Source organism: Cetorhinus maximus, chromosome 19 (genome assembly GCF_964194155.1).
Source record: "Cetorhinus maximus chromosome 19, sCetMax3.hap1.1, whole genome shotgun sequence".
In the NCBI taxonomy this organism is placed as follows: Eukaryota; Metazoa; Chordata; class Chondrichthyes; order Lamniformes; family Cetorhinidae; genus Cetorhinus; species Cetorhinus maximus.
In genome coordinates this window covers 60,870,604-60,885,833 of record NC_135897.1, presented here as the reverse complement: position 1 = coordinate 60,885,833, position 15,230 = coordinate 60,870,604, and the positions used below count along the sequence as shown (strand labels likewise).

At 42.9% G+C, this 15,230-nt stretch overlaps 1 protein-coding gene across 2 annotated transcripts in view; it reads left to right on the top strand.

Moving 5' to 3' along the window:
* The window catches only part of LOC144693837 (solute carrier family 12 member 9), a 91,644-nt gene that overhangs the window by 50,541 nt on the left and 25,873 nt on the right, over positions 1-15,230 (top strand). The window contains exon 9 of one of the 2 annotated variants that reach the window (XM_078563918.1): positions 11,013-11,137. In XM_078563918.1, coding sequence (XP_078420044.1) covers positions 11,013-11,137 — 125 coding nt within the window. The remainder of the gene's footprint in view (positions 1-11,012; positions 11,138-15,230) is intronic. The other variant, XM_078563919.1, reaches the window with a different exon arrangement.

Sequence of the window (15,230 nt, the reverse complement as noted above, 5' to 3'; positions counted from 1 at the left end):
GGGGCAGGGGCCTGCTCACCAATGCGTAAAGTGACGTCGGGTGGGCGTCCTGACGTCACTGCGCGTCATTTAGATTTTCAGTTCAGCGGGCGCGTAGCCGAGTTGGCTGTGCGCCCGCCGAACTGTCAAAGGCTTAAGGCCATTTAAAACCTAATTAATTCAATTTAATGAGCTGCCGGTCCAACCTTAAGGTTGGCGGGCAGGCGAAGAGCCCAAGCGGCCTTCGCATTTTTCATGAAACCTCATCCACGGGCAGGATGAGGTTTCATGAAGTGTTTTAAAATCTAATAAAAATTTATACATTTATTCTTTGACATGTCCTAGCTCATGTGATAATGTCACATGAGGGGACATGTCTTAAAAGTGTTCAAAACCTTTATTTAAAACTTTAGCACTGAAACAAATCCCCCTGAAGCACCTCCGCATGCGCGAAAGAGCGCAGGGAACCTCTCAGGGATTCCGCTCCCCACCCCCCACCTGCACAGGGACCACTCAGTGCCTCCAGGCAAGCGTCGCGCTGGGCGGGCCTTAATTGGCCCACCCATGTAAAATGGCGGTGCTCCCCCGATCGGGGATGCCAATCAGAGGCGCGCCCGCTCCTGGACTTACCCCACAACGGGGGGAGAATTTTTCCCCATGTTGCAAGGACTATTCTTCGATAACAGTACATGGTTGCCATTGCAAACCTGTTTCACATGTCTTTAGATCTCCTTCTTGCAAATAGAGCCCCAGGTCTACCTCCCATTTTCTCAATAGCATCTGTTTATTAATTTTCGAGCCAGAGGATATCATAGTGGAAGTTAATTGCTCATCTCTGTATTTTCAGTTTAGTACATATATACATACTGTAATTTCTTGAGTTTCGATGTTTTATTTATGAAGTACTGTATTATTTGTGATCTTTCAAAATCAGTAGATGTAAATTTATTGCAGTAGCGTAAATGTGTCAAAGGTTTTAAGATCAGGAGATATGTTGATTTTGCTATGTATTTAGCATATATTGTGCACTTGGAAGATTAAAATCAGCTGAGATTTTCTTTTGCTTAAATGATAGAACAAAAAGCACTATAAGGAATTGCTCTTTGCAGCAGTGAATTGACAATCATTTTCAGAACCTAATAAGTTGTTCTAAGCCACCTGAGATTTGAAAGCCTCATGTCACTCATTTGTTCCTCTGTCTGCTAGGAAAAGCAGTGAATGATAAATGTGGAAGCTGACGTGCAGAAAAAATTATATGGTCTAGCCAAGTAAAGATAACCATTCCAAATGTTACCGTAGGGTCTGGTGTAATTTCATTATGTTAGACTAATGATTAATGTGTCTGGTAATATTAATTTGTCTCTATTTTGACATCTCACTGCAGTCCTCCTGGTTTAACTGCATCTTGGCCAGGCGATTGTTTCCTTCTTCTAAAATAGCTTCAGCAGCTCGGGTTGCAACGATTATTTGTAGAAATTCTTTAACGACATGAACCGAGATGTCCTGGAAATCTGGCCAGTGTTTCAGTTTAATAGATAATTATATTGCTTTAGGATATCGGACACCCTGTAGACCAAAGATCCTATGGAACTTATTGTAGTTTAGTGTCAGATTTTTTTGCTTTTTTTTAAAGCTCGAAAAGATCATCAATGCTCAAGGGGTCAATATAACCTTTAGTAAAATTGCTGTTCTTTGAATGCTAACCAATTTTCAGGTTAGAATTCATTAATTTTGCTGTGTTTTCATTAGAGGTATCAGTTCACTGCGTTACGATGCAGTTAGGGACCATTAATATTTAAGTAGAAATCCAAACGCCTTATTTTCTTCTTTTTACCAATAGAACTACGCCACAAGATTTCACTTTTTAAAAAAAATACAAACTTGATTGTTTATAAAAGACTTAAACAAAACAAATATGATTTAGTTAACACTATAGCTTAGTATTATGCATTCAGGTTTCTCTCTTATAAGACGCATCAATCTTAAAGTTATTTACTTTTGTAGGGACCACTCATAAGCATGCTGCAGACCTCTGGCGAATTCTCCTCGGCTCTAGCTATTCTCAGAGGTGCAGCTTTCATTTACCATCCCTTGACAGTGGAGGTCTCAGTCACCTATTATGGCTACTTTTCAATACTTCCAAGCTAATTCAGCTGATTAGGAATATAGGAAATAAGAGCAGGAGTAGGCCAATTGACCCCTCGAGCACGCGCCCTGACTCAATTAGATCATGTCTGATCTTCTACCTCAGCCATTTTCCCGCAGTACCCTTGGATGTCTTTATCTAGACATCTATCAATCTCTGTGTTGAACATACTTAATTTATGGAGTACTATATTATTTATGGCCTTTCAGAATTAAAGGTTACTTTTTCAATAAGACACAGTGAGGTCACTATAGATTCTCCCACAAGCTACAAACTAGGCAATTTTCCAGTTTCCGTTCCCACACAAAATTCAAACTGAGATTACGTCTCACCCACCTTCCACCTGATCAATGATGAAGTTAGTGTTTTACTCTGCTTGCAGTATCTAATTCTCACTTACTTTGGCTATCTTCTCTGTGAGCTGTAAATGGCAGACACCAGTTCCAAGCTGCAACTAAGAACGTCTTGCAGCAAACTCCCAGATAGATTGAAACCAGAGAGCCTTCTGAAGCTCGACCCATCTCCATGACGATGTAGCCTGCTCTGGGATGTTCTCAAACCGACCTTTAATGTAATTATCCTTTGCTTATGACTTTTTTTTTTAAGTAAATTAGTTTTACAGCCTTTCAGTGTTTACTGAATGCTTTTCAACTAATTTACCTCTAAGATCCAAAACAAAAACATCTCTCTGGACTGCCTTTATTTTTGCAAGCAGTGTAGACATTACGTCTCCAGCTGTTCGGTTGAGTGAGCCCATGTGCCCTTTTATAGCTCTATCTCTATTCTGAATTTATGAAATAAACACGGGTCATCTTTTAAAGTGCCATTTCTTGAGATATTCTGACAATTTCTAAAGCCCAGTGTTTTAATTACCTTACCTTCCTAGCTGTTAATCTCTAAAGACAACATGGCCCTAACCTTTTTAAGTGTAATAGGCTCCAAGCTGCTTTAATTGCATTTATCCCATTTTCTACAGTTTAACCTTTAATTCCTAAAACTAAAAATTATATTCTAAAACACATGAACCATAAACTAGATATTTGCAATGACTGTTGAGATCATGGCTTTCTCCAGCATTGTTGAGTGCATCCCTGTCATAGTGAATTTTCAATGTTCTATACTTATAATCAACATTCCAGCTTATTTTTCCTCCAATCTGTCAACTCACCTGTCTCTCTCTGCCTCCTCCACATCCAAAATTGTCCCATATCGTCAAGCATCTCTAAATATATTTTTGTTCTGGCGTGCTGGGCACTTCTGAAGGATGAACAATGACAAATGTTGGATCCCAGTTCCTCCACTTTCCTCCTCAAATACCACTTCCTCCTGGGGCTTACTGCCCTTTCACTGGACTTTTACATTTTCAAGTAAAGGATAAGATAGATAAATTTTAAAATATAAACCCATGCATCACATAGCACATGTGAATGAAAAGGACCTGACAGATAACTTCGCTAAAAATTACTTCTCACAGTTGAAGACATCTGGAGCAAAGTTGGGCGGGTTGGAAGACTAAAATAAAGACTGGAGCTTGAACAGTTCAAATAAATTGAATTATTCCGAAAGAAGGTCTCTGGAGGCTTGCAAACAAGCTAATTTGCTTAGTTCACACGTTTGGGTCTCGGCATTGCTTCAAATAAGAGTCCACTTAAGATTTGAATTATGTTTTGCCCTATCACGGGGCTATATTTTAATTTTCAAACTCTCTACTACTTTTGGTATTTGAAAATTGGAAAATCATCACTTATTGAGTCAATAAGCTAGAACTGTCATGAATAGAATAACTCGTAGTTGCGTCTTGGTATCTACAAAAGGCCCATATGAGAATGCATACAAGATTAAACTTGCATTTGTCAACGTATTTGTGAACTTAGCTATTTCGCTTGGTTCCTTCCTGAGCCACAGTTTTGATAAATCAGAGCCCCTATAGATTCATAACGCAGTGGGGTGACTTCTGAAATTGGTTTTTGAAGCAAGTCTTTAAGCTCCAGGTAATGGGTGTATCTTTCATTAATAATAATTTGTGCTGAAAATGCCAGATGTACCCTTAAATATAACTTGCAGACAGACAGTTAGAGTATGTTAAGATCTGTTGCTCCGATGTTTCTGATCGTACACAGTATACCTACTTTCTATGGGTTAGACCTGTCCAGTTTTACAATCAGCCAGAGATGGTGTCCCTATTTCCATTCTGGGAGTTGTCTACCAGAGATGGCACTTATGTATACTGAGAGCTGTTATCTGTTGAGTGGTGGAGCCTCAGTATTTTAATGTTTTGCAGAGCTGAGATAAATATTTTAACCACAAACCCAGCTGACAGATTGAAATTCATGAGGCTAGCAACAGGACTCCAAGAGAAGGCCAGACCTGTTGAAAGGAAGAAGGTTGATGTGGCTAAAAGCTCTAATGCCCAAAACCGTGACATGAGTTGCCATCAATGTGACATCAGATCTTTAATCAAATAAGATCCATGAACAGATGGAGAATGCAGAACGTTCAAATGAATGATAGAAGTAGATTAGGTAATTTTGTTTTTGGAACGCTTTTTTACATTCCCTATTTTCTGTTAGTTCCCAACTATATTTACCATCTGTGCTTTGTGACCAGAAGAGGAAGTATGCTTGAAGTAAATCATAAAGATCAGCAAGTTAAGTTAAAGGAACTGTATACATGTAAACAAGAATCCCAAAGTACTTCACGGAAGTGTAAAACAATTGAAAATGGATGTCTGTCAAAGATGGAGTTATGAGGAAGAGCGGATAAAATTTTGATTAAAGAGGTGAACTTTAAGGGGGATCTTGAAGGAAGAGAGGGAGGTGGAGAGTTTTAGGGAGGAAATTCCAAAACGTGGGGCCGAGATGGCTAAAGATGTGACAGCCAATGCTAGGCAAAGGGAATGAGGAATATGCAAATGGTTGGAATCAGACAAACACCATTGTTCTTGGAGAACAGCTGGAAGATATTAAACAGGCTAGGGCCTGTTGCATCACCACCGTCCCCTTGTTCACAAAGCCAATCCTACAGCCTGACCTAGTTCTGAACCTGTATCTCTCTAGTTTCTTCAGTATTTCCTCTCTGGGTCCTGCCAAGCTCAACTTGTTTGTCAGGCTCATCTCCTGCACCCTCAAACCCACTATCGCAAAACCAGACAAATGCAATTTTCTCTTCATGATCCTCATGCTATCTGGCATTGTAAATGGTTCCCTCTTCTCAGTTAGTGTTTTCCCTCTATTATCAAAACCAAGGTTACCTCCACCTGTTCTTAAAAAAACCCACTGCCTTTGCAAACTACTGCCCCATCTCCAACTTTCTTTACTTCTTCAAAGGTCACTAAATGCATTGCCTCCTAAATCTAAGCACAAGTTTTGAGGAACTGTTTGAATCCCACAATTGGATTTCTGCTCCTGCCACAGCACTGATACAACCTTAAATTAAAGACAAGGGGTTACCATTAACCAGAAACTGAACCGGTCTAGCCATGTAAATACTGTGGCTACAAGAGCAGGTCAGAGGCTAGGAATCGTGCAACGAGTAACCCACCTCCTGACTCCCCAAAGCCTGTCCACCATCTACAAGTCACAAGTCAGGAGTGTGATGGAATACTCTCCACTTGCCTGGATGAGTGCAGCTCCCACAACACTCAAGAAGCTTGACACTGTCCAGGACAAAGCAGCCCACTTGATTGGCACCCCATCCACAAACATTCACTCCCTCCACCACCGACACACAGTAGCAGCAGTGTGTACCATCCACAAGATGCACTGCAGGAATTCACCAAGGCTCCTTCGACAGCACCTTCCAAACCCACGACCACTACCATCTAGAAGGACAAGGGCAACAGATAGATGGGAACACCGCCACCTGGAAGTTCCCCTCCAAGTCACTCACAATCCTGACTTGGAAATGTATCACTGTTCCTTCACTGTCATTGGGTCAAAATCCTGGAACTCCCTTCCCAACAGCCACTGTGGGGTGTATCTACACCACATAGACTGCAGCAGTTCAAGAAGTAAGCTCACCACCACCTTCTCAATGGCAACTAGGGGTGGGCAATAAATGCTGGCCCAGCCAGTGAAGCCCACATCCCATGAATGAATTTAAAAAAAAACACAATTGCATCCTCTGTAATTGACAATTGTGCACTATCATAGGAACATAGAACTTAGGAGCAGGAGTAGGCCATTTGACCCTTTGAGCCTGCTCTGCCATTCAATAAAATCATGGCTGATCTTGTTGTGGTCTCAACTTCACTTTCCTGTCTGCCCCCCATTCCCCTTGACTCCCTTGTCTATCAAAAATCTATCTAACCCTGCACTGAATGAACTCAATGACCCAGCCTCCACTGCTCCCTGAGAAGGAGAATTCCACATGCTACCGACTCTGAGTGCGCAAATTTCTCCTTATCTCAGTCTTAAAAGAGAGACCACTTATTCTTAAACTGTGTCTCCTAGTCCTCGTCTCATCCTCCCAGTATCCATCCTCTCATGTCCCCTCAGGACCTTACATGTTTCAGTAAGGTCATCTCTCATTCTACTAAGTTCCAATAGGTATAGGCCCAATCTGTTCAACCTTTCTTCATAGGACAAGCCCTTCATCCTAGAAATGAGCCATGTGAGCCTTCTCTACTGTTAATGCAATTATATGTTTTTTTCAAATTAGGAGACCAAAACTGTGCACAGTATTTCAGATGTGGTCTCAGCAATGCGCTGTCCAGCTGCAGTCAAACTTCGCTACTTTTATATTCCATTCCCTTTGCAATAAACGCCAACATTCCATTTCCTCCCTAATCATTTGCTGTACCTGTGTACTTGCATTTTGAGACTCGTGTATCAGGGCACCCAGATCCCTATGTACCACCAAGTTCTGCAATCTCTCTCCATTTAAATAGTATACTGCTTTTCCATTCCTATCCCTCATCATCTTCCTTGACCTGTCTGCAGTATTTGACATGATCAACCACACCATTTTCATTCAATGCCTCTCCTGGCATCCAGTTCATCCTAGTGATGAAATCCCCTCATGGCTTTGCTCCTCCCAGACATAAAATGTGATGATAAACCTTTTAAACAGTTTTTGAAGTGGTTTATCTAATGACATTATGTATTGTAGTTTTATAAGAAACAGTGGTAGATAGTTTTGCTATTTCTGTGCTGGATATGGGCATGATTTACAATACAGTATAAAACATTACCCAGATTCAACCAGGTATTTCCTAATAGCAGCATTCAGGATATTGCAAAAGAGAAACCTGTAATCTAATTTACTGATGTAATTGAAGACCATGCAAAAATAAGCAAACACCATTGAATGCAACTTCACTGGCCTATTTCATGTGGGTATGACTAAGTGCCTAACATCTCTCCCATAAACTGTGGCAATGCTAAGATTAGAAAAGGCAAAAATCACATGAATTTCTTTCTACTAAATGTTACAAGGGAATGTAGACATTATGGGTGGTGGGCTTTAAGATTATGCAGCAGCAATGGGGGTGAATGCTATCTTGATGAATTAATGAACTTTAACCCCTGTGCGCAAAGAATTATCAGCAAAGATCTGGGAGGTCATTATTAATGCAATTAGAAAAATGTTGAATAAAATCAACAGAAGATGAGAAAAAGGAATAAGATCTCCACTTGTCAGTCAAATTTCTAACTAGCAGCAATTTTTTAGATTAGGTACTCAGTTTGAAATTAAGTTTATGGAGGTGAGTCGTATTCTACACAATCATGGCCATAGCCTACAACCAGATTGAAGGCAGGTGTAATACAGACTTATCCCTCAGGAACACTTAAGAGTTTACACCAGGAACTGGGCATTCAACGTGTTTATGGATAGATGTACATACTCGGGTACTAAATAATCTATAGTAGTGGTCCTAATTGAGAGGTTCTGGCCATTAAGCTCATTATAACTCCCTTTCCAAACCCACACAAAATAAAAGGTACTCCTTGTATTATCTTTAAAAAAGAGAATCATGTCACATTTGCAGCAGATTATTTACTAATTTAGATTTTTTCATTCCCTCAATGCTGCAGTGTAACCTCCCACTTGATGATTTTTCCTGCTTCAAACAATTCAGCAAACAATATGAGCTCCTAGTCTGATACAAAACTAGTGCCACTTCACAACATGCTTTCAAGCCTGCATTAATCAGGACCTGGAACTGCTTCTCTATTGAGATTTTCAGATAAATTGCCTTGTTTCTGATGTACGATTCAAATTCTTAATGATCAATGTTCAAGTTGCATGCATTCCTTTACACTGGGTAGTTTAGGGAAAAATAAATGTAATTGATAGATTACATGATGGACACTAATCTTGCCCAACCTTCTGGTTTCTCTGGATTGACATCAAAGTTATTTGTGAATGAAACCACTCTGGGACAGAAAGGGTCATCTCTGGAAGCTATGCAATCCAAATGGTACGGCTGTGACTAGCGATACAAATGGTAGATGTTCATGGGTGTTATGGACAGAATTTGTGTGGCCCCTTCCAATTGGTAATCAGGGTATTTATGTGTAATGTGTGTGTATTAACTTATCCTCAGAATGATTTCTCTTAATTTAAAAATAAATTCCAGCAGCGGGCTTTTTGGTAACTATTTAATTTATTGTCACACACTTGCCCTGGATATTTAAAATACGACGTCTCAATCACTCATCTCTCTCTCACGATGACACATGCAAAAAATAGATGGAGTTGAGGTTAAAGCAGTAATTATAAAAATGGAACTTATAACTTGGTCTCTATGTTGATCCAGGCCTAAAGTCATCTTAGTTGAGTTGATACTTTAGTGGAATGAAGGATTCTCTTAAAGCTGCAAAGCTTCTTGTAGATGAATAATCAGAAAATTAGTTTTCAGGTGATCATGCAAACTGGGACAAGTACAGTACTTTAGCTGCTTTAGAAGACTTTTAGCTATGATGGTTCAGTTTCAGATGTTTCTGGTGTTTCATATGTTTCCCCCCTGCCAGATTGGCTTTGTTCAGGTTCTATTATACTGCAGTCCCTGAAAGTTAGTTTCAGTCACATGACTGCAAGGTTAATACTTCTGGGGTCCAGACCACCACAAAGCAGTTGCAGTTGACAATGGTGATTCACTCTTATCTCTGACCCAACTTGAGCTCAAATATTCTCCTTTATCCAGTCTGGCACTCAGAGACTAACAGTCTAGAGATTGCTGATTCACTTTGAAACAATGTGCTGTGTAAGCTTATAACCTTATTCAGGTCCATAGTAACTAAATTGTGGCCACAGAATTGAATACTATCCACAGTTTAAAGGTCCATAGTCACATGTTAAGTAGCAGTCATCTTAACAGAATTTGTGATCGCTTTCACAAAGTATGATCTTACAGTCTGTAATGCCCAATATCCTCGTGCTGTACTGAGCATGACAATAGGAGAGAAATATGTCACAAAGTTAAAGGTATCTCCTATAATGACAAAAGTGAACATTAACTAATCATTTTTTTACCCCCAACCTTTCCATCGCCCAGGGTTGCTGAGACCACTTGTAATGACCATACTGCCACCCTGCTGAGATTAGCCAACTCAGCAGAGATCATTGGCTGGGTCAGTATAACACAGTTACAATTTGGCTTTATGAACTGGATAACTGGAGCTACCAATGCCGACAGGGAAGTTTTCTTTTGGTGCCTTCATACAGCTGGTTAACTGTATGATGTCCATCTTTTTTGCAACATTGGGAGCAGGCAGTGTGGAGTCTGACTTCCTACTTGCACCATGTTCTTGTCAGACCTGTACTCAGTGACCTGAACTGCTGACTAAGCGTTTAACATTAGAAAGTATTGATTTTACCTTTTCTAACTCTGAAATTGTTAAATTTGTACAAAACTTTTATCCAGCCACAGTTGGAGAAATATTTATAGTTTTGGTCACCCCATTATGGGAGCAATAAAAAATGAAAGGGAAAGGAACAATGTAGGTACACTAGGATATTACCAGGGATGAGGAACTTAGTTAGAAGAAGTGCCTTGAAAGATTGAGACTGTTTTTGCTAGAAGGCTGGGCAGTAACCTGATTGAAATTTTCAACATAAATGATTATCATGGGATAAATAGTAATTGATTGTTTGCACTAATCAGTGAGAGTTCACACGTTCAAGATGATCAAAAATAGAATTGAGGGGAAGGTTAGAAAAATATTTTTAAATAAAGAATGGTTCGAATTTGGAATCATCAGCAAAAAGTTGTTGATGCAAAGCCCATAAATTATTTTTAAGATAATTCAATAGGTTATTGAAAACATGTAATATTTAAGAAGAAAGCAGCGTGGCATTAGTTGAGTGTTTCATGGGGAGAAACACTGGAACTGAATTGATGGGGCAGGGCTACGTTCTTTGCTGTAATCCAATGACAATGAATATTACTATTTATTACTGAAAATCTTATTTATTTGGTGCTGAAAGCCAACAGTTTTAACATTGAATTTTTAAAAGTCAACTGTTTAGATTTTTCATGAATGTAGCATGAACACCAGCATATCTTGGCATCCCATTTGTGTACAATGATGTATTTATATAATATACAATGACTTATAACAGGGTTCTTTCACTCAGGTTAGCTCCTGATACCCTCCGGCAGATGGTGCATTATTAAGATTACAGTGACTGTTTATTTTATTACACCCTTGATCTGCATTCAACTCAGAGGGGAAATCTTGACCTTTAAAGTATCTTTAACAATACCAGAAGGCAAATGGGTTCTGCAGTGTTCGGGGAGTGGTGGTGGGGGGGGGAGGTAATATTTAACAACTATTTTCCTCTGATATTTATTTGGACCATTGCCAGTGATTTCAATGGGAAATTGAATGCATGCTTGTTAACTTTGTGGCATTAAAGTATTTTTTTTTTTTCGCTTTTACAGCTTGTGTTGTTTACTGGCAAATTGAATACAATTGCTGGGATAGTGACCATCTTTTTTCTTTTGGTCTATGCTGCTGTGGATCTAGCCTGTCTGGCATTGGAATGGGCCTCCGCACCAAATTTCAGGTATGAGAGATTTCAAAAATTCAATGATATTGCACATTAATTGATAACTATTTCCAAATTCTGAGCTGCTCAAATTTCCGTGCCTGGTACAAGAAAATTATATTTTATGTATCTGGAGCTTTTATGATTCCCAACTAAAACCAGTGTAGGGGAACTAATTCGGCAAGTATGTATCTTAAGCTTTTACCCATCAGATATGCATAAGGATAAGGAGTCTGGATCAATCTGTCTCAATAAAGCATAATTCTGATTTAAACAATGAGTTCACATGTTCCCTTCCATTGACCACCGTAGTATTGAAATTTAAACTTGTTGTATGTTCAGAATTCAGTTGTTACCCATTTTGAAAAGATTTAAGGGTAATGATGTGGTCATAGACCTTGTCACAGATTGTGCACTCTAAAGAGCTTTATTGATCAAACAACACATCGCCAACGTTATGCCGATTGTGTTCTAAGTTTAAATGATTCCTGGGTACCATATGCATCAGTTCCTCAATTTTTGCTGCTAATAATATATGTAAGGAGCCAATGGATTTCTTGGTCACCAAGAGGAGATCACCTATCCAGCTACCTTTGCTGCTTCCAACTCTTCCTACGCCTTCGAAGTTACATGTCTAGCAGGCCCTTTCCCATACATTCCTCGTTCCCAACTACCAATCTTTCTAGTTTTTCACCCATATTCTACTATACCTCCATCTCTACATCCTGTTCCCTTGATCTCATTCCCATTAAATTACCTATCCTAGCCCACTGCCTTTCAAAATGGCAGTTAAAAATAAAAACTCCTCACCCCCTGTGGGTTAAAGGTGCCAGAGTGGGAGCAATGTGTAGCCACTGTTCAATTTGCACAGCACAGAAAATAATTTGAGATTTTGATCAGTATGATGTTGATACAGTAGGGAGGAACATATTTTAACAAGAACACATTCTAGGGGCTGGATTTTACGCTCCTCGTTCGGTGGGTTTGAATACGGCATGGAGGGGGTGGGGTTCATAGAATCCAGCACGTGGCCTTTAGCTGCACAGGCTGGTCTCAGACAAGTTGGGTGGAGGGGGGGTGTACTTAGTTTGCTCGTCCCCTGTGCCCATTGGAGGCAACCCCCCCTCCCCCTAAGATCACACCACCCTTTACCCTACCCTGCAACCCCAGCCTCCCAAACATGGCTCTCCACCACCATCTGCACCTCACCCCCCCCCACCCCAACCCCACTCACTGGGGCCTGCCAGCCTGACCCCTGCAAAACCCTCCCCCACTTAGCTTTGTGTCCGGCTCCAGTGACAATTTCCATTGGGGACTGCCTGTAGTCCCAGCAGTAACCACCATTCCTGCCTGGTGCTGTGGGACTACAGAACTGCCTTCCATCCGATTGGCTGGCAGCTCTCTGAAGCAGGACTACCCGTTCCTGAGGGTTGGAAAACCCGCCTATTAATAGCCAATTGGCTGCTAAATGACAGCGAGGCAGCTGTCATTCCTGTGGGTGGGTTCCTTGCCAACGTTTTAGTCCTGGGTGTGCGGGGATCACTGCGCTCTGTAAAATCCAGTCTTGGGTCTTTGAAGAGGAAAAGTAGGTTTTAGATGAGGCAGAGAATTGGAGAGAGTAGAGCAGTTCAGGCTTGGTTGATCGCGAAGGGAGCAATAATGGTTTTGAAAGAGGGGGGATAATGCTTGACAAGATGCATTGCTGAAAATTGCCATTATGGGAGCGAGAAGATGAAGGTGGGTGGTCTTGACTGGGGTGGGAGGGGTTCAAAGATACAGGAGCTAAATTTTTTGTGAATGAGAAAACAGGCAGGAATGGGGGGTGGGGGTAAACTGCAAAGATGGGAAGAGGAAGGGCATAATTTGGTGGAACACAGATGGGGAGCCGGGAGTTTGGGGGAAGGAACAGTTAGTGCTCCCAGCCACAATGCTGATAACTCAAATGTTGGGGACAGAAACATTCCTGAACTCTTTCCATTTAAGGCTGTGGACAGACAAGGTCTGAAGTCGGGTAGTGAATATGTAAAGGAGAAATCCACTTGCAATTTTTTTGTTTATTGTCATGTTTCTGTTCCATGGTTCCTACTTTGTTTCCTTTTTTCCATGTCAATTTGCAAATTTTGTTCCAGTTGTAAATTGGTTTTGATTGGATCAAACCCTGCTCTGTAGGCAATTGTGGAGTTCTGCTATTGCTATATTAAAACTGCTTTAAATTCTCTCTTTCTTTTGGTGCCTCCTGCTGATTATTTCCAACTCTCCTTCTATTTTGGACTTACAAATCCTTCCCAACTTTGAAACCTGACTAAATCAAATACCATCCCATCCACACTGCATAGACGGATTTTTATTCTTAAAGAAATCCATATTTTAATTTTTGCTTTGATCCTTTTTTGTTTTCCGACTGTGTAGCTTGTGGCTTGAATATAAAGTGAGGGATTTGTTCTACAATTTCTCCAGCTGACACCCTGCCAATATTTTTGGCATGTGTGGTTGCATTGTTTCAAAATATTATATTTTATTTCCTTTGGTAGATTTTTTGAAACGGGATTTTTTTTCAATCATTGCCACATGTAATTTTCCACTTTTTTATTCCGCCCCCCCCCCATCTCTCCCTCCCTACCTCTCCAATCCCCTCCAAGACACGTACATCTGTCCCTCCATGTCTCTCTCTCTCTCTCTCTCTCTCTCTGTCTGCCTCCCCCTCCCCCTCTGCGGCCCTCCCCCTCCCCCTCTGCGGCCCTCCCCCTCTGCGGCCCTCCCCCTCCCCCTCTGCGGCCCTCCCCCTCCCCCCCCTCTCTCTCTCTCGACCTCCCCCTCCCCCGCGCTCTCCCCCGCTCTCTCCCCCGCTCTCTCCCCCGCTCTCTCCCCCGCTCTCTCCCCCGCTCTCTCCCCCGCTCTCTCCCCCGCTCTCTCCCCCGCTCTCTCCCCCGCTCTCTCCCCCGCTCTCTCCCCCGCTCTCTCCCCTCCCCCTCTCCCCTCCCCCTCTCCCCTCCCCCTCCCCCTCTCCCCTCCCCCTCTCCCCTCCCCCTCTCCCCTCCCCCTCTCCCCTCCCCCTCTCCCCTCCCCCTCTCCCCTCCCCCTCTCCCCTCCCCCTCTCCCCTCCCCCTCTCCCCTCCCCCTCTCCCCTCCCCCTCTCCCCTCCCCCTCTCCCCTCCCCCTCTCCCCTCCCCCTCTCCCCTCCCCCTCTCCCCTCCCCCTCTCCCCTCCCCCTCTCCCCTCCCCCTCTCCCCTCCCCCTCTCCCCTCCCCCTCTCCCCTCCCCCTCTCCCCTCCCCCTCTCCCCTCCCCCTCTCCCCTCCCCCTCTCCCCTCCCCCTCTCCCCTCCCCCTCTCCCCTCCCCCTCTCCCCTCCCCCTCTCCCCTCCCCCTCTCCCCTCCCCCTCTCCCCTCCCCCTCTCCCCTCCCCCTCTCCCCTCCCCCTCTCCCCTCCCCCTCTCCCCTCCCCCCTCTCCCCTCCCCCCTCTCCCCTCCCCCCTCTCCCCTCCCCCCTCTCCCCTCCCCCCTCTCCCCTCTCCCCTCCCCCTCTCCCTCTCCCCTCACCCCTCCCCCTCTCCCCTCTCCCTCTCCCTCCGCCTTCTCACCCTCTGCCTCTCTCTCTCTCTCTCTTCATGTTCACTGACAACCCCCAGCTTTACCTCACCACCTCTCTCAACCCCTGCACACTCTTTAAATTGTCACACTGCTTGTTAGTACTGGATGAGCAGAAATTTCCTCAAATTAAATATCAGGAAGACTGAAGCTATTGTCTTTGGCACCCACTCCTAACTCGTTAGCCAAAACCCTTTCCCTAGCCACCCCATTACCCGGCAGCCGTCTGTGGCTGAACCAGACACCTTGGTGTCAGATTTGGCCCAAGCTGAACTTCCAACCATGTAACCGCACCATCACCACGACCTCTGTAACGTTGCTCAACTGCACCTCTAGCTCATTTCATCGACTGCTGAAATTTTCTTTTGCGCCTTTGCTGCCTTCAGATTTGACTATTCCAGTACCTGACCAACCTCCTGTTTGCACTCTCCGTAAACTTGAGGTCACCCAAAATTCTACCCATGTCGTAACCCGCACCAAGTCCCGTTTACACATCTATGCCATCCTCGCTGGCCGAAAGCTCCC